Raw genomic sequence first — 25,463 nt, forward strand, 5'->3', positions numbered from 1 at the left:
TGTGCGAAGTTACGGACAGTGAGGTCGCATCGGGAAAGACAGGTGCGACGATAGAGCAACGGAAGGGAGACGGATAATATATACGGCAGCGTGAGGCAGAGGAGTTGAGTTGGTTGGAGTGAAGGCAGAAACACAGACAAGGGAAGTCCCAAGCCCCGCTCTCCTCACCTGGCCCTCACACGTGGTGATGGCTGAACCCTCACGGGTGGCAAGGACGAGGTAGGAGAGGCGAGGGAAGAGAAGCTAGCAGTAGAGGAGCTAGCGGAATCCTAAGTGTGAGCGTGTGTAGCTAGCGGTAGAGAAGCTCGCAGAGTGAATAGCGGAAGGCTAGCAGTAGAGAAGCTAGCAGAGTGAATAGCGGAAGGCTAGCAGTAGAAAAGCTCGCAGAGTGAATAGCGGAAGACTAGCAGTAGATAAGCTAGCAGAGTGAATAGCGGAAGGCTAGCAGTAGTGAAGCTAGCAGAGTGAATAGCGGAAGGCTAGCAGTAGAGAAGCTAGCAGAGTGTATAGCAGGAAGACCAGCAGTAGAGAAGCTAGCAGAATATATAGTGGAAGGCTAGTCGTGAAGCAGCGAGGAGAGTGTGAGGTGATAGGTTAGCAGAAGAGAGCCAGCAGAAGAACAAGGAGAGACTAGCAGTGGAGAGGCTAGGAGAGTAAGAGAGAGAGAGAACAGGCGAGCAGTGGAGAGGCTAGGAGAGTGAGAGAGAGAGAGAGAACAGGCGAGCAGTGGAGAGGCTAGGAGAGTGAGAGGGAGAGAGAGAACAGGCTAGCAGTGGAGAGGTTAAGAGAGCGGAGCAAGCAGAGCGAAGGAGGCGAGCAGCGCCGGCGGGAGAGTTCGACGGAGTTGTGTGGTGTTGAACGCGAGAAGTTCTGTTTAATAAAAGTGACACCGGAGAAAGAAGTTGTCTGCATGAAATAAAAACACTACATATTTAAAGACAGTGATCCCTACCATAGACTTGTAAAATGGAGGTGATTGAGAGGCAAATGTCTGTCTTTCACGGAAGATAACTGGAAAACATTGCCTAAAAGGACATTTATATTCTTAGCTCTTTCGGTAAAGTCACGTTGAAGGGAAACAATAAAATATTTTTTATTGTTTTATATATATTTTATTATTTTATTGTTTCCCTTCAACGTGACTTTACCGAAAGAGCTAAGAATATGAATTACTGCAGTCACGAAAGCTTTGAATCAAAATTTAAAAGGACATTCATTACGTTATGTTTCTGAAAATATACATAACTGTACATGCTATACAAAAGTTACTGGTTTGGACCATCACTGTGCTCCCATTGGGTTCTGTGTATGGTACCTGAGTCACAAGGAAGTACTGCTGGAAAGCAAAGGACACATCTCCATTGATGTGGATTTCCTGCTGCCCGTAAATGTCTTCCGGGCAAACTTCATGTCCAGCCACAGCGCTCTCCCAGGGGTACTTTGCTCCCTGTTGACAAAAAATGAGCAACGTTTCCATTTGCAAAAAGATGGCTCACGTTAACAGACCAGTTAGAGTTATGTTTAACACGTAGGCTTTTCGCGACCATATCATCCGGAATAGAGGTTTTTGGGGGTTAGATCGCGTAATATATAAATGTATCATTAAAACCCGCCCCCACCCGACACAGCCAACCAGAAAGGGTTGTCACGTAAACCAAACAAGCCAATTCGTCACGAGTACAGCGCACCGGTGTGTTGGAGAGCCAAGCCACAATATTTACAATGAGTACGACGTTTCGCCAGTAATTACAACTAGCTTCATCAGGCGACAGCCAGATTTGTGGAAAAGTCTTAACTGTTTCGTTCCTTATGTTGAGGCGTAGAACCACACGGAGACGGACCTTCATATAAGGACTTTCGCCGTTTATTAACAAGGGTAACACTCGGCTTACCCCAGAGGTAGGTGTTCTCTACACTCGGTCCTTCCCGTGGACGCCCAGGCTCTACTCGCCCTAACTTCGGCTATCCCTCGGGCTCTCTCACTACGACCGGGTTCTCCCAGACGTCTTGTAGAGCTACTCTCGGCTATCTCCCCGGCTCACCCACTCGTCGACCCCAGATGGGGGTTAAACCAACACCGTCCGGTCACGAGCGGGAGAGACTTCTCGCCGCCGATCCACCTCTGGCTCCCCACAACGACCCCGCTCACGTCACAGGGTCCCCTTTAAGCACCCCCTTGGGCGGCTCCTCCCCTTCACTCAAACCCACCCCCTTTCTTGAGGTTGTCTCCTTACAGTGCTCATGACATGACGTCATCACACTACTCCTCTACACTTACATAAAAGGGTAGATGTGGTGACCACAATTCTGCGCTCTTGCGCAAAGTGGAGGAGGGGATGAATTACTGAGTTAATGTACATTATGCATGTGCATTATGCGAGACAGGAAGGACAAGATGAAAGAGCTCGCATAATGCACATGCATAATGTACATTGACTCAGTAATCCATCCCCACCCCACTTTGCGCAAGAGCACAGAAGCGTGGTCACCACATCTACGCCTCTATATAAGGAACGCAAGTTAAGACTTCTCCACAAATCTAGCTGTCGCCTGATGAAGCTACTTGTAATTGCTTGTGAAACGTCGTACTCAGATTGTAAATGTTGTGGCTTGGCTCTCCAACACACCGGTGCGCTGTACTAGTGACAAATTGGCATGTTCGGTTTACGTGACAACCCTTACTAGTTGGCCGTGTCGGGTGGTGGCGAGTTTTAACGACGTGATCTAACCCAAAAACCTCTATTGTGGATAGAGTGACGTTATAATTCAAAGGAGTGAAGTTAGTGCAAACAATGCATCCATAATGAATAAATAGTAAACAAAGCACGCCTGCAAGCAGTTTCGGTACCCTGTGTCCAGCGGCGCGAGAATTTTCACGTGCGGCGCCGAGCCGTGCCACACGGTACTCCAGCATGGTGCGCGCAACCCTGGGGTGGAACAACAGCGCTACGGGATACATCCATGTCTCCTGAAAACACAATGTGACCACACAAAACCACTTTTTACGTCAACCACGTTAAATTCGAATTACAAATTGGAAAGTAGGTTTAGAGGGAACCTTCACACTTCTCCATAGATCATTTGATAAATGTCCCTACCCATGTGACCTCCCTTCGCAATGTTTATTAACAGAAAGGGTAAAACATTCTTATATTTTGATATTGGCAAGGGAGGTCCCATTAAATATGTGATTATAATTTTACGTAACACTACCAAAGTGGCCACTATTACAGGTTACAAGCCATGCAAAGCTACCTGGTCCCAGAAGATGTGTCCAAGATAGTCCTCGTTTCTCTCTCCGTTGGACAGCCCACCAGGACTCACTCCAAAGAAGGGATAATCCAACGTGCTCGCAGACGGCAATGCGCTGAGCATGTAGAACATGCACGCATACAACACCTGGGTAAGGTAAAAGTCTCCAGTCATGTCAATGCAGCTTGCGGCCCACAGCTGGGACCAGGCTGCCTTGTGGGTGTGGTACAGCTCGCGTGTCTCAGCTGCACGCAGACCTGCACGGTATTCGGCTTTGGCTTCACTCTCATCCGTGCTCAGGGCTGTTAGAAATGTCCACTTTTTCACGATCTGTCCAGCGGGCAGCTCCAAGCAAGTGGGGACTGGTGTCCAGACCATATGCACAGTGGTCTTTGAACATTCTTTCCCTTCCGGCGCATGAATCTCACCATAGATGTACCTGCAGATAATCATATGTACAATGAGAAAGTCCCTGAGAAAGTCAATGCATTTTCTATCAGTCTAATAAGAAATAATTTACAGCCCTTTGTCAATCCACTGTTGTATGAAGGACTCTTTACCCTTCTCAGGCATGGGGGTTATTTGCCCATACTTCCCCACACCGGTCAATCCGAGATAGTGAATGGGGGGGCCCCAAGACTGGTTCAGATATTACTCGCCAGTGATGTTAGCCAGGTTAATGAGTTCGTATCGCAGTGCGTAAGCCATTGCATCACAACATGCTGTCAATTAAACCCCATGATCTATAAATTTATAGTTTAAAAAAGGATGCTCCTAAACTTTTCTCCCTGTTACATTTGAGAATGACTTCAACATTCAAATGGATGTTGTATGTTTGTATTTTTGCCAACGTATTGATAATTGGGCTATTGGTGGCAGAATACCATGTGTTACATAACAGCTCACATTAAAAGGTATAACACTTCTGATAACACTTCATGTGAAGTCTTCTTATCCACACACTAGGTAGCACACTTCCCCACATGTTCACCACATGAAGCTTTAAACAATATTTGAAACACTCAAAGTTGCGATTTAACCCAATTAAGTTAAAAACCAAATTTAATGTGATGTTTCTCTGCGCAGTCATTGGTTACTCAGCTCAAACTCCACTCACGACACTTCAGAACCCAGATTCACGGAATGCCGAGATACAGATTCGAACTCAAGTCTCAGCGATGCCAATTCAGCACTCTGAGCCCCTAGGCCATCTGGTCAGCTTTCAAATGGATGTGAATATATGTTCTCATGTATTACCGATGTCACAATTATATTATCATAATAAATCATTTTAAAAAACACAAGAAAAGCATGTTTTAAAATACCAAAATACTAAATGTTTAATAACCTCACATTAAATGGGTCAACACGCTGTTAGATAATTTTGATAACATAATAAACACAACCATGCCACATGCGGACACATTAATTGCACCTCGGATAAGCATGGTTGGCTATGTACGGTGTGAAAGAAGTTCAACGTACATACCGATACATTATGGGTGTACAGTTAAAGACTACTTCTGTATTAACAAGGTGGTGCCAAACATTGGGAAAGTAAAGAGCAAGATAACGAATGTCTGTCTCCCCACCTGAAAATGGGTGACAGTAAGGTTATTGATATGTAGCAAATGAAGAATACTTGTGGATGGAGGAGAGCAAGTTACTGAGACAAGTGTAGTGTGTCAGACGAGGCACATGCAGAAATCTGGAGGCACCACACTTTATTATAACATCTAGCCTAGGGATAACGCAACACTTAACACAACACTAGAAGGCAACAGTTGGGAACGGGAATCTATACTAGACCCATTGGAAGGGGTCGCCTTATCCCTCAGCCCCTATAGTCGATCTCCCGGGCTCCCCGCGCCGCCGCACCGATCGCTTCCCACGCTGGACTGAGCCCTCCTCTCCGCCCCCGTTCCTCTCTCCTCCCCCCCGAACCTGGCCCCATGCCGCCCCCGGCCACGCCTCCTGCTCGGTCTCTTGAGAAGAACAGGTGCCAGCGTCACATGTCCCCGGGCCCTCACATCCGGGTCCCCTTAACTCCCCTGAGCCGGCACATCCCCTCTCTTCTCCAGCAACGGGGCCCCGCCAAGCAGGGCCCGCTTCCCGCAATGTCTCCGTCGACTCCCTGCAGAGGTATGTGCCCTCAATCATAAATCGTGGGTGCTTACTGCATACACCTTGTAGGGACGCTACTTACGTCCCTACACAAGCATTGCAGTTGCACCTCGAGATCAGCAACTAAGGGGAACACGCAAAGCTAGATGGATGGATAGAGTAACTGTGGTTTATGGAGGTCGGGTGTAAATTGTGGAAGCAAGCGACGGCAAGGTGTGGTGGCATCGATGACGAGATGAGCTCTTCATTTTGGTTGATTTTTAAAACAATTGTTCCTGTGTGCATTCATTTTGAAATGTACATCTATAAAAAAAAAATACTCCTTTAAAACTCCCTCGAGGTTAAAATGTATAACCTTTGCAAAGCAGCAATTAAATCATACGCTGCATCCCACCTTGCTTCAAGAAATGCAGACCCTTCTTTAAAGTCAATATCTTCGCTGAAAGGTGTGAAGCTGCTGGAAAGGTTGAGGTGGAGGGGAGATAGGTCCGGGCCAGTGCGCTGCATATGCACGCTGTGCACCAGCAGGTTTCTACGGGAGCGGTGCGCGTACATTCGCTGCACCACCAGCATATGTTCGCTCTTCAGCACGCATTCAAACACACCTGCAAGAGAATTCAACACTTGTGTAGGTTCATAAAGGCTACATACAAAAATACACTACATATATGCACACAAGCCTATTACCAAATCACCCAAAAATTAGCCCAATCTCATCAGGCCTCAAAAGCAAAGCAGAATTAAGACTGGATAGTGCTTAGATGAGTGACCACCATGCACATATTAGTTGACATGCAGCTGAGAAGCTGTGGTATATTGTGGTAAAAGAGAGTAATGCAGAAAAATGCTTTGTTGGATTATTCTATGCTCACAAGTCTATGCGACATGCCTTCATCAATCCAGAGACCAGGGTGGTCATGTTCAAACTCCTACGACTATGGGTTGTGCATGTATATTTAAACACATACAGTGCTGATTTTGTACATTTGCCCACTGACAAAGAAATGATCAGTTTAACACGTAGGCTTTCGCGACCAATATTATTCATAATAAAGGTTTTTGGGTTAGATCGCGTTTATTTATAAATGTGTCGTAACCCTCCACCACCCGACACGGCCAATCAGCAAAAAAAAAGTGTCACGTTGACAAAAGACAAATAATTCACTACTTCAGCCCACCGGTGTGTTGAAGAGTTAATCCACATTTACAGTTTGAGTACGACATTTCGCTGGTAAATACTTCCAGCATCATCGGGCAATTCGCCAGAATGGTAAAGCCCTCGCTTGCTCCCGGGTGACGTCATCACTTAACTCATCAGGTGCAGTGATTAGAGGCGGAGGGGGGGGTAATGTAATTATATAATCGATTAGTAATCAGTCATTGGTTATGATTAGTAATGAGTTGTAGGTTAGTAATTCTTTAAATCAAAATGTAATGTGTATTATTTAATAATACGCTTCCAGGCCGCACTAAGCCGGTAGCTGTCAGAGCGATTAAAGTTATTCTTGTTCCTCTCAATTTCAATGGATTCTCTAATTAGTCTTTGCCAGTAATAATTAGTTTTACACACCACTGCAACATTGTCAAAATCAATTGAGTGTCCTTGTTGACAAGCATGTTCTGCCACTGCCGACAGTTGTGTTTGAGATAATTTAATATTTCTCTGATGTTCTTTTAGTCTTACGCTGATGTTACGTCCCGTCTGCCCAATGTAGCAGCTGCCACATGAACAATTAATCCGATATACACCTTCTGTTGATAGTTTAGGTAATGCGTCTTTAGTGCAAGATACTAGTTTTTGAATTTTGTGTACTGTACCAAATCTTACTGTAATGTTTTGCTTTTGCAAAACGCGGGCTAATTTGTCAGTTACTCCTGAGATATATGGAATTTTTATTGTTTTAACAATCTGGTCGCTTTCAGTAGTATTGCTTTGCGATCGTGATTTGGCATTCAGTGCTCTGTTAATTTGAGCATTATTGTAGCCATTCTGTCGTAGTGCGTCTTTAACGTGTTTAATCTCTCTCACTAGACTCTCACCATCTGACACTGTTTTCGCCCGATGTACGAGCGTCTTGATAAGAGAGGATTTTTGAGCTGGATGATGATGTGATTCTGCATTCAGATAGGCATCAGTGTGCGTTTGCTTTCTGTAAACGCTGTGTGTTATTTTACCGTTTAGGCCATGTCCAAGCAAAATATCTAGGAATGGGAGTGTGTTATTCACCTCCATTTCCATGGTGAACTGGATGGCCGGGTTTTGTGCATTGAGATGATTTAGAAAATCATTAAGTGTATCTTTACCATGTGGCCAGACAACCAAAGTGTCATCCACATACCTAAACCAAAAGGATGGTTTTAATGTGCTCGAGGCAAGTGCTCTTATTTCAAAGTTTTCCATGTACAAATTTGCTATAGCAGGGGATAAAGGAGAACCCATTGCTGCTCCTTCCTTTTGTTTAAAGAAATCCCCTCTCCATAAGAAGTAAGTGTTATTTAAACAATGGCCAGCAAGTTTCGGAATATCTTTTTGTAAACCGGTATTCTTTACTAGTGTATCAAGTAATTTAAGCGATTCGTCCACTGGAACCTTAGTGAATAGAGAAATCACATCAAAACTTACCAGAATATCATCAGGAGTAAGTTTAATATCTTTAATCACATTCACAAGATGTTCTGAATTTTTTATGAATGAAGATGTCTTACCGATGTAGGGCTGTATTTGTTTGGTTATATATTTTGCTAATTGATATGTGGCAGAGCCAATTGTACTGACTATGGGTCGTAATGGGATGCCGATTTTATGAATCTTTGGTAGCCCATAGAGTCTAGGTGGTTTTGAGGCCCTTGGCTTAATTAGGTATTGCTCATTTTTAGGGATTAATGAATTTGCAATTATTGCAGTGGTCTTACGTTCTAAAGTATTAGTTGGATCTCGTTTAATTTTAATGTAGGTACTTTCCTCTAGTAAATTTCTAATTTTATTATCATAATCGGCTCGTGACATCACTACAGTAGTGCGGCCTTTATCAGCTGCTAGGATTTGGATATCCTTATTTACACGCAGCTCTCTTAAGGCTTTTGCCTCGTTAGAGCTAATATTTACTTTTGGAACTTTGCTATTCTCAATTATTTTAGCAACCTCATGTCTAGCCATCTCTGCCTCATTATGTGGAAGGAGTCTATTGCTGGCCATTGTTTAAATAACACTTACTTCTTATGGAGAGGGGATTTCTTTAAACAAAAGGAAGGAGCAGCAATGGGTTCTCCTTTATCCCCTGCTATAGCAAATTTGTACATGGAAAACTTTGAAATAAGAGCACTTGCCTCGAGCACATTAAAACCATCCTTTTGGTTTAGGTATGTGGATGACACTTTGGTTGTCTGGCCACATGGTAGAGATACACTTAATGATTTTCTAAATCATCTCAATGCACAAAACCCGGCCATCCAGTTCACCATGGAAATGGAGGTGAATAACACACTCCCATTCCTAGATATTTTGCTTGGACATGGCCTAAACGGTAAAATAACACACAGCGTTTACAGAAAGCAAACGCACACTGATGCCTATCTGAATGCAGAATCACATCATCATCCAGCTCAAAAATCCTCTCTTATCAAGACGCTCGTACATCGGGCGAAAACAGTGTCAGATGGTGAGAGTCTAGTGAGAGAGATTAAACACGTTAAAGACGCACTACGACAGAATGGCTACAATAATGCTCAAATTAACAGAGCACTGAATGCCAAATCACGATCGCAAAGCAATACTACTGAAAGCGACCAGATTGTTAAAACAATAAAAATTCCATATATCTCAGGAGTAACTGACAAATTAGCCCGCGTTTTGAAAAAGCAAAACATTACAGTAAGATTTGGTACAGTACACAAAATTCAAAAACTAGTATCTTGCACTAAAGACGCATTACCTAAACTATCAACAGAAGGTGTATATCGGATTAATTGTTCATGTGGCAGCTGCTACATTGGGCAGACGGGACGTAACATCAGCGTAAGACTAAAAGAACATCAGAGAAATATTAAATTATCTCAAACACAACTGTCGGCAGTGGCAGAACATGCTTGTCAACAAGGACACTCAATTGATTTTGACAATGTTGCAGTGGTGTGTAAAACTAATTATTACTGGCAAAGACTAATTGGAGAATCCATTGAAATTGAGAGGAACAAGAATAACTTTAATCGCTCTGACAGCTACCGGCTTAGTGCGGCCTGGAAGCGTATTATTAAATAATACACATTACATTTTGATTTAAAGAATTACTAACCTACAACTCATTACTAATCATAACCAATGACTGATTACTAATCGATTATATAATTACATTACCCCCCCCTCCGCCTCTAATCACTGCACCTGATGAGTTAAGTGATGACGTCACCCTGCTGCTCTATATAAAACCGGGAGCAAGCAAGGGCTTTACCATTCTGGCAAATTGCCCGATGATGCTGGAAGTATTTACCAGCGAAACGTCGTACTCAAACTGTAAATGTGGATTAACTCTTCAACACACCGGTGGGCTGAAGTAGTGAATTATTTGTCTTTTGTCAACGTGACACTTTTTTTTGCTGATTGGCCGTGTCGGGTGGTGGAGGGTTACGACACATTTATAAATAAACGCGATCTAACCCAAAAACCTTTATTATAAAGAAATGGTCAGTATATAATTTTAATGGTAGGTTTATTTGAATAGTGAGAGACAGAATAACAACAAAAAAATCCAGAAAAACGCATGTCAAAAATGTTATAAATTGATTTGCATTTTAATGAGGGAAATAAGTATTTGACCACCTCTCAATCAGAAAGATTTCTGGCTCCCAGGTGTCTTTTATACAGGTAACGAGCTGAGATTAGGAGCACACTCTTCAAGGCAGTGCTACTAATCTCAGCTTGTTACCTGTATAAAAGACACCTGTCCACAGAAGCAATCAATCAATCAGATTACAAATTCTCCACAATGGCCAAGACCAAAGAGCTCTCCAAGGATGTCAGGGACAAGATTGTAGACCTACACAAGGCTGGAATGGGCTACAAGACCATTGCCAATCAGCTTGGAGAGGTGACAACAGTTGGTACGATTATTCGCAAATGGAAGAAACACAAAAGAACTGTCAATCTCCCTCGGCCTGGGGCTCCATGCAAGATCTCACCTCGTGGAGTTGCAATGATCATGAGAACGGTGAGGAATCAGCCCAGAACTACACGGGAGGATCTTGTCAATGATCTCAAGGCAGCTGGGACCATAGTCACCAAGAAAACAATTGGTAACACACTACGCCGTGAAGGAATTAAATCCTGCAGCACCCGCAAGGTCCCCCTGCTCAAGAAAGCACATATACATGCCCGTCTGAAGTTTGCCAATGAACATCTGAATGATTCAGAGGACAACTGCGTGAAAGTGTTGTGGTCAGATGAGACCAAAATGGAGCTTTTTGGCATCAACTCAACTCGCCGTGTTTGGAGGAGGAGGAATGCTGCCTATGACCCCAAGAACACCATCCCCACCGTCAAACATGGAGGTGGAAACATTATGCTTTAGGGGTGTTTTTCTGCTAAGGAACAGGACAACTTCACCGCATCAAAGGGACGATGGACGGGGCCATGTACCGTCAAATCTTGGGTGAGAACCTCCTTCCCTCAGCCAGGACATTGAAAATAGGTCGTCGATGGGTATTCCAGCATGGCAATGACCCAAAACACACGGCCAAGGCAACAAAGGAGTGGCTCAAGAAGAATAAGCACATTTAGGTCCTGGAGTGGCCTAGCCAGTATCCAGACCTTAATCCCATAGAAAATCTGTGGAGCTGAAGGTTTGAGTTGCCAAACGTCAGCCTCGAAACCTTAAAGACTTGGAGAAGATCTGCAAAGAGGAGTGGGACAAAATCCCTCCTGAGATGTGTGCAAACCTGGTGGCCAACTACAAGATTCGTGACCTCTGTGATTGCCAACAAGGGTTTTGCCACCAAGTACTAAGTCATGTTTTGCAGCGGGGTCAAATACTTATTTCCCTCATTAAAATGCAAATCAATTTATAACATTTTTGACATGCGTTTTTCTGGATTTTTTTGTTGTTATTGTCTCTCACTGTTCAAATAACCCTACCATTAAAATTATAGACTGATAATTTCTTTGTCAGTGGGCAAACATACAAAATCAGCAAGGGATCAAATACTTTTTTCCATCACTGTATGAATGCATAGCAGTTCCAGAGAGTTGTTTCCATATAGCATATAACTCTTATCTTCAAAGAAAAATTATTTGTAAAATGGTAAATAATGCTGGCTTACACATAACTCAGTTAGAGTTGTACTGCAGTGCCTTGAAAATCCAGCAATCTGTGGTTTGGACCAAATGTTTGACATTCCTCTCATAGGCGCATACTGCGGAGATGAGGGAAGGTTCCCTCCTCAGCCTAGCTATGTCAGTATTTCGCGGAGGCAGAGAGCTCGTGCCCAAGTGAATATTATAAAACATGAACCTCATGCTGAATTAAATGGGTTCAATCAGCAAAATTAATTCTCAATCATAAGTGATTTTTTTTGGTCTTTTAAACTATTTTACTCCAATAGCGCAACCGGTGCGACATCATCACATTAAGTATGCTCGTAGAATTCCAGCAATGCACTGCATACCCCACGTTATACAACGGCCTGTGCAAGGATGTATCATTGATCTACTTAGCTTCCTTGAACTCAAATGCCACATGTTTTGCGGTAACCTTCTGTCATCATTGGCTCCACCCTAATCCTGTCCTTACCTTTCCCACTTTGGGACATTTCACAATTGCGTGGCGGCCGAATGGCTGTGTTTTTGTGCAATAGACCACGTGATTCTCTGAATGCAAATAATTCAGATTGTGTAGGAAAATGGCCATCATTATGCCATGTTGCTCCACATGGATGTAAACATTGTTTTAAGAAACTTTGTTGAAAAGAAATTTTCACCATTTAAGTCGGCTTAATGATTTATCCATAAGAGGTTATTTTTGGGTTAGATCACATAAATATGTGTCGTTAAAACCTGCCACCACCCAACATAGCCAACTAGTAAGGGTTGTCACGTAAACAGAACATGCCAATTCGTCACTAGTACAGCACAATTAAAAAAAACATTTATATACAGATGTTACCTTTAGGGAAATCAATTACATGCAACAAAGAACAGGACAAACAATAGGAGACAATACATACGAGCAAAACAAGAGAGAAAATTGGAGATTAAAAAAACACCAGACAAAAAATAGCACAGGTCATTGCATTGCTGAGGGGTAGGTAAAGAAGAGATGGGGCAGAGCGGGGTTGAATCATGATATGCCTGATCAGACGGTTAATGGGGTAGAGCGTGCATCTTAAATAAATATTGTACTGCATATTTTACATATTTCTATACATTTGTAGTGAGTCCAACTGAGTCGCAGACGTCTTGGAAGCAACACTATTTATTCAATAAATCAACATAACATAACACAACCTACACTTCGGTGTTGAATACTCATCTAGCCACGCTATGGCAGAACTAGACACGGTTCGCTATCCCAGCCCGGACCACAAGCTGGGTCACGGACCGCGTGGTTAGAGGCTTCTTTTACCCGATGTGGATCTTCATCACCAGTAACACAAAGGACCCCGATCCCCTCACGAGGCCCCCGTTAAATCGGCCTGGGCTGGGGCTGACTCCGCCCCTTGCCACGCCCACCTTCTAGATCTCTCGAGCTCTTTCTCGAAGGCTCCCCTCTTTTAGACCACGTGACCGCCCAGCGGCCCCCGTCCACCGGTGGCCCCCCTCCAACATCATCCGGTCACGTGTCGGCAGGTCAACCGGCGTATCATGCCCCAACGTAACCCTGGCTGGCTGATGCTCCCTCTCGCTCCCTCACCGGGAGCCTGCACCGCACACTCTATGTGGTGCCTCCGCGCTGACCAGCGCTCACCCAAGCCCCGCTAGGGCTGGTCCTATGCCCAGTGAGCGGGCTACACGTAATGTCAACACATTATCCGCCGTGGCTTCGTAAGCCCGGCACCACACAGTGACAATCACAGTCACTACACATTTATACGTTTCATTGTACTTCTAAATGCTACTGTAATAAAACACAAAATACACAACAATCAAAAACCATTGTGAAAAATTGATGGTCATAGTCATGGAAGACAAGCGCACACTTCTGGGCAGTGTGGATGTTCTTGACACACAAATGTCACAAGGCATCAGTGCCTGCAACAGTACGTACCTTTCCTGGTGTTGAGGCCATACAGGAGCTCCCCTGGGCCTGTGTTCGAGAGCAGCACATTGAGCGTGGAGGGGATATGCGCACGGTGGCTCTGCGTCCCGTTCCCGTTGTAAACGTCGCCCATGTGCAGCGAGCGGCCGTACACCTGGGTGCCTAGGTACCCATTGGCAAGCACCGCCATGAACCGTGCATCTGAGGGCAACTGAGAGGCCACAAACACCGCAGGGTCCTTTCTGGGAGTCTCCATACTGAGGCCCACGCAGACAACGAAGGCCTGCGTCAGTGCGTAACCTGAAAAACAAAAACATAACACATTACCTGCAAATGTGTTGTACGATTACAGTCATTTCTTTCAACTTCATAAAAAAATAAAGGCAATTCCAAATAAAAAATGTAAGGACTGGTAGAGTATGTACAGCAACTTCTGCAACTTCTGCCTCTGTGGTAGTAGTTACATTGGAGAAACCAAACGACAAGTCTCGGACCGCATTCGTGAACACAAAGCAGACCTAAAACACGGTAGGACCAACACCTCGGCTGTGGCAGATCACTGTTATAATTCAGTGGGCTCACATTACATTGACTTCTCCAAGACAGAGGTTCTCTGCAAGCCATCTGGCTACCATGAGATTCGTTAATGAGGCTATCCACATATACAAACACAGAGACAATTTCAACCGAGAAGATGGATTCTGGCTTAGCAATCATTGAAAGGATTTGATAAACCATTTCGGGTTTTAATTGATTGTTCACGCTTACGGTGGCTTTCAGACCGCATTCTATTATCTTCGTCTCCCCCCTCCTCTTTTCCGAACATAGATGGACTCGTCCATCTGAATAACTGCCAAATCGCTCTCCGTGGTGCTAACGTTAAGAAAAAACTGCCACTTTTTTCAAATTTTCTTGCTGTGGTTTTCACACCTGAAGATGATTGCTTGTGTTGCAGTCGAAACGTCGTGAGAATTGTATTGTTTAATATTTGTATTATTGTATTGTTTCCCTTCTACGTGACTTTATCGAAAGAACCAATAATATGGGTTACTTATTGCTATGCCTGAGGATTATATGTTGGTTGGTCCATCTGTCTGAGGACACATGCCATATTTTCATGAAAACTATGGTTGTTGGGGTATGTTTTTACAATAAAGTTTCACGATATTATTGTGATATCAGTTTTCCTTAACTTTTTAACCATTTAACAGTTTTATCATCTTGTATTGTGCTTTGATTTATTTAAAGTACAGACGACTTAAATGTTATTCCACTAAGTTCACTCAACATAAGCCTTCCATTAGTCTTTGCAATTTTTATCTGTAAAATATGTAACATTATGACGTGCATGCTGTCAGAAAGTAATGTCATATAACCACCATGCTGTAAAAATACTCAGAAAAGTTTTACAATAATTCCATGGGTATACTTTGTTTTTAATAATTTATAATTATCGTTATTTCATTAACTGTTCAGAAATAATATTTAAAACCATCAAAATTTGCAATGATAATCATGATATAAAGATCATTTGCTAAATTTACTACATGATCATGAAGCTTATACCGTAATAAAATGTAAAACCTCCAAACCGATCACTATGAAACGTTATCAAATAGCTCACCAAATAAATACAAATGAAGCATTTGTATCAAATTATTGAGCTTCATGCAGCATAGCAGTGCGATTAGCACGAGTGCGTAAGAACTACGCACGTGGGTGTTATCTAGCACCAGAGGGACACAGCGCGAGATGCCTTCCGCCCGAAAAGCTGTCAGGACGGTGTGCCACAGAGCGCCACACGTTGGTAACACTTCTCACCAACACATGCTGCCCTAACATGAAATTACACCCATATTTAACGTGCTCTCAGTCTTTTGCTATTACAATTCGTATTTAGGCAGGCAATTTTTTTCATGCTTATCATGTGTCAATATTAAATTAAACTTGCCCTTCCTTTTTTGTGTAGATATTTCTCAACCGCCAGCTCTTCCCTTAAACATTTAAACCATGATTAACGTTGCAGAGGCAAACTTTTGAATTAGTGTACATCACAGTTAAGATATGCGTTGTATCTGTCCAAATTCAGCACTCGAGTGACCATAAAAAGATTTCACCAAATTTCATGGCAGGATGCGAAGAATCATATTGACTTAAAAATAACACCTCCTAAAATGTCTATCCACGTAAAAAAGATAAAGGCATTTTATACATAACCCACCAGTAGCATGGCCTTCTAGGAGTGCATCTTATCTGGAGCATTGGTTCAGTCATACTTCTTACCTTTTAGAAACATGATGTTGTAGATGATGTGGACAATGTAAAGTCACAGATGAGCTAATCAAGGGAGTTCAAAATGCTATAATGGCTTTTAATGGTGGGTGTGATTTCACTTCCCTATCAGGACTTCATGCGCATTTCTTCAACAGTGGTAACACAATGTATTTAAGATGTCTTCCACCAAATGAGGAAACATTTAATCACCATCTGCTAAAGTCCCTCTTGGCCCACTTGCGCAGAAATGAAACAAGCCTACGTAGCTGCCCCAGTTCTGCCTTCAGCCCTAAACTTTGGATAGAAAAGGGAAGGAAAATGTTTGGAGCCAGTGCCCATGACATTGCCAACATTTCCTGAGTTAGTGCACCCAGAATTGTTCCTGTAAGGAACCACAAGTGGCTGCTGTGTTTCTTGTAGATGTAGGAACAAAGTGTTCTTTGGCATTACTTATTGGAGCTTTGCATTAGGGATATTTAAATGAAAATGACTGAGATTGTTAAATTAACATATTATAAGAAAAAATACAAGCTTGTTGTTTGGACTTTAAATACTTGGATAAGCTACTCCTAAAAGTATAACTTAATGTAACAATGAAAAAAAACAATTAGATTTTCTATTTTAGTCAGTAATTCAGAAATGCCATGATTTGCATGTGTTTCATGTATAATGTACAAACCAATATTTACTACAAAGTTTGATCAAAGAAACATTCACCAACTGCATCCAACTTACATGAAACAATGGTTAATGGCAAAACATAACACACACGGTGTGAGAGCAAGGTAAACAGGGTTGGGAAGGTTGCCCACACGGTCCTTATCAGTTATGACCTTAGCATTAGGGGCAACCGAAAATATCAGAAGTTCACCCGCACCAACGCATTTTGTGTAACCTCTGTTGCCTCAGTCTACATACAAGAATGTGAGCCGGTTTAGTAGGCTGAACCGTTGATATAAAACCAATTTAAAATTACTTTTCAACACAGAACACAATCCATCTCTGGGATGTCGTTTTTTTATGTTTGGGTCAAATGGTTGTTTTAAGCTAGTTTATATAATGCTTTAGGAAGGGGTTTATATTTGTTATAAAATGTTTCAGACACAAATGGCCGTACTTCTATGAGGCAGGTTATATTTTACTTTTTAACAGTTATTTTTCATTATCTATCGGCCTGCTGATAATTCTGACAATGTCGCTAATGCTCATGATGATACTGCAATACAGGAACCCATCGATCACATGAGCGAGGTAAATCTCTGCAGTGGACAACCTCTCGGGTGCATTCCTTCCTCTGTCACTATGACATCAGCCATCATCCCTTTTTGCCATGTGTCCTGCCCAAGCGACTTTTATGAAGTCAAAATATGCATCAATCTTTCATTTGTTCTCTAATTCGTGTATTTATTTCCTCTTTGTGTCTCTCAGTTTAATTGCATGCATCGTTCCATTCTCCTTTGTGTACTTTTCAGCTTTTGGTCCATTTTATTTAACAATGTTTATGATCTGTATGTCATAACAGGTAATACACACTGCTTAAAACGTCTTCTTCAGACACACTGCTGTGCTCATTCTCATTAGTAAGGTCAGTTTAGCATAAGCACTTCAACCTTCCATAATATAGGTTTTTTGGCTTCGATCGCGTAAATATAAAAGTGTCATTAAACCCGCCACCACCCGACACAGCTAATTATTAAGGTTTGTCACGTAAACAGAACATGCCAATTCGTTACTAGTACAGCATACAGGTGTATTGGAGAGCAAATCCACCATATTTACAATCTGAGTACGACGTTACAATCACTTCAACCTGTTCTCATCCGCCTCTCATCATGTCCTCACGTTTAAGTACACCCGCTCACTCTTACACACTCAATCATTTTAAAATGCACACTCCTTTACTCTCAAACACCCATTCGCTCACTTTCACATATTCATGAAAAAAATATTTAAATACTCAAATACCCACTCACATTTGATCTTACTCATTCACACTCTTGAACACTCACAGGCTCGACGAAACACTCCCTACTAGGAAAAATCCGAATGACATTATAGTTACCACCAAAAAATCACTGCAGCATCAGTTCTTAGGGGCCGTCCATAAATGACGTCACGCACCTGGGGGGGGGGGAGGAGGGCCAGACATTTGTGACGATGTGTAACGGGGAGGGGGGGTTTGAGAAATGTGACGTCACGTAAACATGCACACCTTTAAATGAATATAAACAACACGTTCTACTTAATTAAATATGATTAATTTTCATTATTAACTTGTTATTGAAATTTATTAAGGTCACCTTTTATTTATAGTACAGATTATATTATAATGTTAAACATAAAAACCAGAAGTCAAACTACGTCACACTTTTATAGAGAACTAGCGGTAAGTACCCAGCGTTGCCCGGGCGAAAAAGACAGACACACACATCGACTTACACACACTTTCTATGTAGATGAGTTTAGCAGAAGAAGCAAAGAAAATAAATAGTAGTTGTCCACACACAAACATTATGATTGTAATATTTGCAAGGTGATTCTTTTAAAAGTAGGTATCTATCAACGTGATTTGACACAATAACAAATATATTAATGCAGACCAAGTTATTAATGAATTATTAGTTGTGAGCACACAAACGAAAGTATGTAAATATTTGCAAGGTGATTATTAAAATACCAGGTTTCTGTGTACATGAGTTGAGCGAAAGAAGTAATAGAAAAATTAGTTATCTGCACACAAACATTATTAATGTACATTCATTGTATTTCAGTAAAGTCACGTAGATAGAAAAATAATTAAAAGTGTAAAAAATATTACACAATACCATACAGCAACCGTCATTTGGCACTAAGTGGCGGCGACGTCACCACGACGCTTGTGCCAGGCTATGTGCACCTTGAGGCCACGTGAAGTGTCGAACGCCCTTGCTATCCTTTAGACAACCGGCGCTCCGCTCACTATTGTGAGCGGCGCTCCTCTGCCCTCCTTGTTGTTGGAGGACTGCCTCCAACTGGCTAGTAGCGTCCTTCACGAGCCTCTTGACACCACTGATACCAGTCATTGGCAAGTCCACTCAGCTCCACATTCTCTTGTACGACATCACTCCATCTCTTCTGTAGCCCGTGCCACACCCGTTTAGCCCCACGATCCGACCGAACAAAAGCTGTTTAGGCATGCGGTGGCTGGGCATGTGGGCTACATGGCCCAGCCAACACAGCCTTGCCTGCTGGAGGAGCTCACCGATGGGACTTTGTCCACATCTTTCAAGGATTTGTGAGCTCCTCACACAATCCAGCCTGGTTAAACCCAGGATGGATCGTAGGCAGGCCAGCCTAAATTATTCTAACCTGCGAAGATGTTCCATTAAGGGGGTCCACGTTTCGCAAGCGTAAAGAAGGGAGGGAATGACTGTGGCTGAGAAGACCTGAATTTTCGTGCGGAGCGACAGACCAGGTAGCTTCCACACAGCGTTACGCAACCGATGAAAAAATAATGCCACTCGACTGATTCAGAGTGAGACCTCTGCTGTTAAACCGGAGCCGGTCATGAGCAGACTGCTCAAGTATGGGAAACTCTCCACTCTCTCTCCACAACCACCCCATCACCAATTGGGAGTTGTGGGGGTGGAGTGTCCGATGGTATAAAATACCCAGGCATGTGCTTAGTTTTGGTGGGGCTGATGGCAAGGTCCCACCTCTTAGTGGCAAGCTCCAGGTTCAGAAGCAGCGCCATCCAACTACTCCTCTGAGTGACCAGCAATTACCAGATTATCGGCATACATAACATGGTTGAGCAATAGGCAGCAATCCCTTGACCGCACCCGGGCATCGATCAGCCTCCCATTTTATCTGTACCAGATGGAAATTCCTCCGGTACAGCTATTGAAGGCTTTACGAACTACGTGGTCAAAAATGATGTCAAATAATTTGGGAGCCAGAGGAATCCCTGTCGCACCCCAAGGTGTACAGGGAATGGCTCCGACTCCCGGCCATGTAGTTTTACACGGGCCACTCACCATCATGAAGGTCTTTAATGATTGTGAGCATAGGGTGAGGGACTCCAAAAGCACGCAGAACGACCCAGAGCCCAGCCCTACTGATGGTAGCATAGGCCTTGAGCAGGTCAATAAAGCAGAGATGTAGGTCTTGTTGGAATTCCCTATACATCTGCTGTAGCAGACGGACAGAAAATATGGCATCTGTGCTGTCCTCCAGACAGTCTCGTCCCTTCACCTGATGAAGGCCGCTTGTGTTGTGGCCGAAACGTCGTGAGAATTTTATTGTGTTATTTTATTTTATCAATTTATTATTTTATTCTCCTTCTACGTGGTGACTTTACCGAAAGAACCAAAGAAGATGAATCCTTGCAGTCACGAAAGCTTTAAATCGCTATATTATTATCTACGGACTCTGTAGTATTAACTGCACGCATCGTGTTGGGGGGGGCGGGCGAAGAGAACATCTCACACTCTGAAGAAATACTCACAGTGTTCTGTGTATATTTATTGCATTGTAATCTCGTAAAAAATATCCCCCTCACCCCCACCGAACGCGCATCACTTAGCAGGGTCTGTCTGAATGTGCGTTAGTTGGTACGGTCGATGCCGTGTAGAAAATAAAATAAAAAATATATCAAAATCTCACTAAATCGCTAATTTTACGAATGTAAAGGTGACGGGCGTGAAAAAGGAATAGCGATTGCCAACGATTCCCGATCACGGAGCGACGAATAATATCGTGAACCGGTCCTGATCTTGCTTCTTCTTTATCAACTCGGCCTCAATTGAGTGCCGGTGTGTTAAAACATCAACATCGCGCTGGAGACAAAGGTGGCCGAGTGAGGTTCTGACCAACAACAACAACCACCACCACTCTCCCTCCTCGTGTGGCGTGCCGACTCTCACGTGTGCTGGCTAACCAAGCGCGTGTCCCCAACAGCAGCAGCAGCCAGTGATGTACGGCAGGGGTGGGGGAGATCTTGGTATCTTGGTGCGTCTTTGTGTCTGAATAAACAAGAGGGCGAGTTCGTTTCGCCTACGCAGCGCAACGAATGTCAGTCCCGCGGCCAAGCGAACCGCGGGTTACCACCGGGCGTCGCGAGTTTAGTTAGTTTTAGTTTCAGTTTATTTATTTTGGTATAGCCCCGTGAGCCATTCGGCTCTTGAATCTGGTGCAACCACAACAAACAAAAAAACACAAACACTAACAAGAAAAACATCTTAAAGTGACTATGTAACTGTGCAAACAGAACATCCATGAAAAAAACAACAAAATATTCCTGAAATAGCACCGTACACCAACGCTGTGTGCAAAAAAATCCCAGTGGGATGCAAGTCAAATAACAATAACAACAACCACAAGACAACTAAGATTAAGGCCATCAGTCTAACTCCGTACTACAACAAAACAAACATGTCCAAACCAAAAAAACGTTTTCGAAATCACCAAAAAATAAAGCCATAATTGCAACGTAACAGTGATCACAGGGACTGTGACCGAATTTTTACAATAAACTACATACATAACATGTAACACCAAAACCCTAGAGCCATAGCTGGCTGCATGAGTTACTCCACAACAACGGGAGCATCGGTCGGAGCATCAAATTGTTCAATGCACCTTTAAGATCAGCACGCTAAATCAATATACAGTTATTAATTAACACTTTGCAGCGTCACCCGGCACAAAAACATTGTATTTTATTTTACGCCAATGAATCTTATCAGTGGCAGCGAGGGGTGACGGGGCAATTTGCACCCGCCCGAGTTTGCTCGCGGACATCGAGGCGACGGAGTTCAAACTCTGCGAGCGGAGTTTAACTCGTCACGGTCCACGCTGTGGACGCGCACCGCGACCTTGCACTTGTTCGCCGTCCGGTTCGACACCGGGGTGCGGTTTGCGCCGCGAATGCACCGAGGCCGCAATGAGCCCTGGAGAGGCAGAGGAGAAGCTTCACACGGAGACCATACCTCGCGGCTGTTCGACACGTCGCCCCTGGGCAATGGTCGTTGGGGCAGCGGTGTGCGTACAGTGGTGTCAACTACAGAGGTTTTACCTCCAGGCCCGGAAACGTTTTGCTTTAACCGAAGTTCCCACCGGGTTACAAAGTTTGCCAACATCTACATTTGTTTTGTTATAACTAATACAGCATAAGTAAAGAGTCGTTAGACCTGCTGATTCCATCCACTTCCCAAGGTGCTTCGATGAGGAGTCAACGGCTTAGCCTGAGTCGAACCTTCATGATTTATGGATGTGTGAGTTTATAGTAACTTTTTATGCCAAATGTATTTGTATTTACTCGACCTATAACTAATCTAGAATCAGACAGGCCGTAACAGCATGAAACTCGTAGCCTATTTTCAAAACCAAATCCCAATTGCACATGGTCACAATAGTGACCGGTGCGCATACCCTGCTGAGATTTGTTTTATTTTGCTCCTGTAAATGCATTCAGAAAATCTTGCTTTCGTTTGTTTTAACTAGTGAATGTATATAATTACCCTGTCAATTGTAGCCTTTTCCCCAAAACAATGTAAATATTTTTTTTCTCAGCGAGTTGCTCTACATGACTTTTTTTGATCCACCATAACTTTTCTTCAAACAAAATGTACTTGGGATAAATCCATTTGTCCTACAGCGTACTGTATTTTAGGCAAAACTGACGATATGTCTTCGATCCATGTCAACAATACCAAAATCACAAGTAACTCTTTCTTCAAGAGTCAATATCTGAGCATGTTGCAATCGACGATATGATGGTTGAGTATTTCTGCAGGCATGGTTGCAAACAATTCATAAGCGATCCACTGTCTCTCTCAAATTTAGCAATCTTTGGAAGAATGTAATCAACTAGGTAGGGTGTTGACTATTGTGTTAGCCGACTCTCTATGTTGTATTACATTACATTTGAGTTATTTTAATTCTCAAAACACCAAGGCCTTGATTATGAATTTAAAAAGTTATGTTGGAGAGGCAGGGTTTTTATTATTGTCATCGTTAGGGCAGCTGGGTGACATTTATTTATTGCCTCCAGAAATAATTGCCTCTGACCTCACACGGGAGGCATCTAAAAAAGCTACCTGCTTAAATAACACCATGTCATAAATGCTTTGGTCCCTCCCCATTCACACCAATTTTTCTTGCGTGTTTTTATTCTCAACGCACCCAGCCATCAAAGTCTATGTCCTACATTTTATACGTTTTTGCCAAAATGATCATTTTCATGTGGCACGCTGTTTCAAGACCCCAGAATGGCAACGAATGCACATGTAAAGAGCGACTTCCATGACATGTTGTACAGAGGGTACTTCTTCTTTATTACTCACACTGGGCACAACCCAGGCCAACAATGGTTCTTCCTCCCACTGAATATACTCTAGGCAATAACACCTCTACCGGCTACACGCACAACCGATCACTCAGCGTGGTCCCCTCACTCGTCTCTGCCACTGTCTGGCGGCGTGATGACGACGGAACCCACGCAGGAGATCTTCCACGTGGCCGGACGATGGAGAGAGATGTCGGTGAACTTTGACACGCCAGGACCCAGGACCCCACACACAAGCCCCGAGCTGCGGGTCCGCTCCCCCTTATATCCCCCCAGGCGTGGCTAGGCCCCGCCTCCGGCCACGCCCTCTCGTGGAACCTTCGAGCAGGTTCCGGGAGTATCTCAGCTAGCCCCACCTGTCACCTTTGTCCCAGATACACCTCCTTCCCTGATTGGTTGTTACCTCTGTGGCCATACCCGTGAATCCCTTCCCAGGCCAGCAGGTGTCATCCTGTCATTACACACATATAGATATACAAGAAAACATAACATTCATATTTATAATATCACATTAAAAATGAATTCTTGGAAAAGGTAGAGACGCAACACTTGTCCGAGTTTCCGTCTCTTGGAAAGAGCATCCCCTCCGCCGATCGCAAGGTATTCTCCAGCCGTGCAGTCGGAAGCCGGCCAATGGTGGCCTGCCCCCTTACATGAGAGGGAGCCATCCAACTTGGGCCCCCCTCTGACTCACTCTCCCTACCTTGTGACTTGGCTGACCCCCATGGGAGCCCCGGCGCAGGGCTTGGTGGGCAGTTGGAGGAGGAAGGGAGACCCAGAGCTGCACCAGCATGGGGTGGAGCTTTGATTTCCATGACTCCACAGAACCCCGCAGGTGTGATTCCCCCACCCCCATTGACTCCTGTGTTTCCAAGACACTGGAGTCACAGTCGCGTAGTTGTAACGTCAGGGTACCCAAGGCACCCGTCTACTACTTTTTAGCCCATGACCCCGCCGGCTCTGGAGGGGGACAATTTCCTGGCCTCATCTCACTCTCCATCGGAGGAACAAACTCAGGCACGAATGGGTTAAAGGACATTGGCTGATGAAGAAATAACAATAGGTTTTTATCCTTTCTGGCAATTAAAAAAAACAGGTGTTAATCTTTGATTTAAAGTTTTCGTGACTGCAGGGATTCATATTCTTGGTTCTTTCGGTAAAGCAAGAACATTTTCTTGCTGTGGTTTTCACACCTGATGATGATTGCTTGTGTTGCAGTCGAAACGTCGTGAGAATTTTATTTTTATTATTTTATTGTTTCCCTTCTACGTGACTTTACCGAAAGAACCAAGAATATAGGTGTTAATCTGTTCAAACACCAAATATATACCTATTGCAAGGCATCAAGTTTGCATTAACCACACATACTGATGGCAAACCATGCAAACATGCTCGGATAAAATATACATTGTCTTTAAAACTGATTGACCGACATGAGAGACAGCCAGCCCTCTTTGTGGCCTTGTCTCATCTGTGTTAGACCAGACAACAAAAGGCGAACAGCACAAAGGCAATGCAAGTACTAAAGTATGAATAACTCGGGTTGAGCAGTTTTACATAGCTCAGGTTGAGCAGATATACTACACCTGCAGTGGCCATGTCCATGGGCGAATGAGCTTTGCACACTGGACCAGCTTGGGAATCAGGTTGTAGAGCCACACATAAAATGAGGCTTGAAGTGCGGGGCCGCCACCCGAGGCCAGTTGCTGTATTGTTGCCCCTGGTGTGCCCTCTCACTCTTCTGCCAGGCGTCCGCTCAAACCTCTGTGGTAGTTTCGACTTACTCGTGTAAGGGTTCTTCCACTCTGGGTGGTTGCATTTCCTCTATGCCTGAATAGCAGGCCATCCAGTATGCGGGCCTCCTCCCCGTACAAGGCCTCGATTGGGGTTACCTTGGTGGAAGTCTGCGGCTTCATCCGATATGCGTACAGTGCATACGACAGGTGCAGGTCCTAGTCTTGCTGGTTCTAGGAAGGTAGGTGAGGCAGGGTCTGAGACAAAGTGCCAATAAACCGCTCAAACAGGCTGTTGGATTTGAGGATGGTAGCCCATGCTCCATATCTTTTCAATGTCCAGGTGGTGGTAGAGGGACCAAAATTGCACCAATTCAAATTCACTGCTCTGGATAATCCCCACCCTCCCCGGCACGCCAAGCTGCAAAACGTAAGCCAACATGGGTGTGGAAGATGGCAGCCTTCACATGGCTTACTCTGCTAAGTGAGAAATCATGATGAATACCA

General features: G+C 43.8%; 1 protein-coding gene across 11 annotated transcripts in view; it reads right to left on the reverse strand.

Moving 5' to 3' along the window:
- PGGHG (protein-glucosylgalactosylhydroxylysine glucosidase) overlaps nt 1-21,961 on the reverse strand; it is a 58,303-nt gene extending 36,342 nt beyond the window's left edge. Inside the window, exons 1-8 of one of the 11 annotated variants that reach the window (XM_032959819.2) lie at nt 21,866-21,949; nt 17,959-18,017; nt 15,906-16,190; nt 13,632-13,922; nt 5,771-5,981; nt 3,256-3,691; nt 2,849-2,968; nt 1,316-1,447 (exon numbers count right to left, since the gene is read on the reverse strand). In XM_032959819.2, the coding sequence (XP_032815710.1) occupies nt 1,316-1,447; nt 2,849-2,968; nt 3,256-3,691; nt 5,771-5,981; nt 13,632-13,922; nt 15,906-15,918 (1,203 nt within the window). In that variant the 5' untranslated portion in view covers nt 15,919-16,190; nt 17,959-18,017; nt 21,866-21,949. The other 10 variants (XM_032959816.2, XM_032959817.2, XM_032959814.2 and 7 more) reach the window with 10 other exon arrangements.
- Nucleotides 21,962-25,463: the final 3,502 nt, after the last annotated feature.

This window comes from Petromyzon marinus, chromosome 24, assembly GCF_048934315.1.
Source record: "Petromyzon marinus isolate PM22_M1 ecotype Great Lakes invasive population chromosome 24, UKy_Petmar_22M1.pri1.0, whole genome shotgun sequence".
Taxonomy (NCBI): domain Eukaryota; kingdom Metazoa; phylum Chordata; class Hyperoartia; order Petromyzontiformes; family Petromyzontidae; genus Petromyzon; species Petromyzon marinus.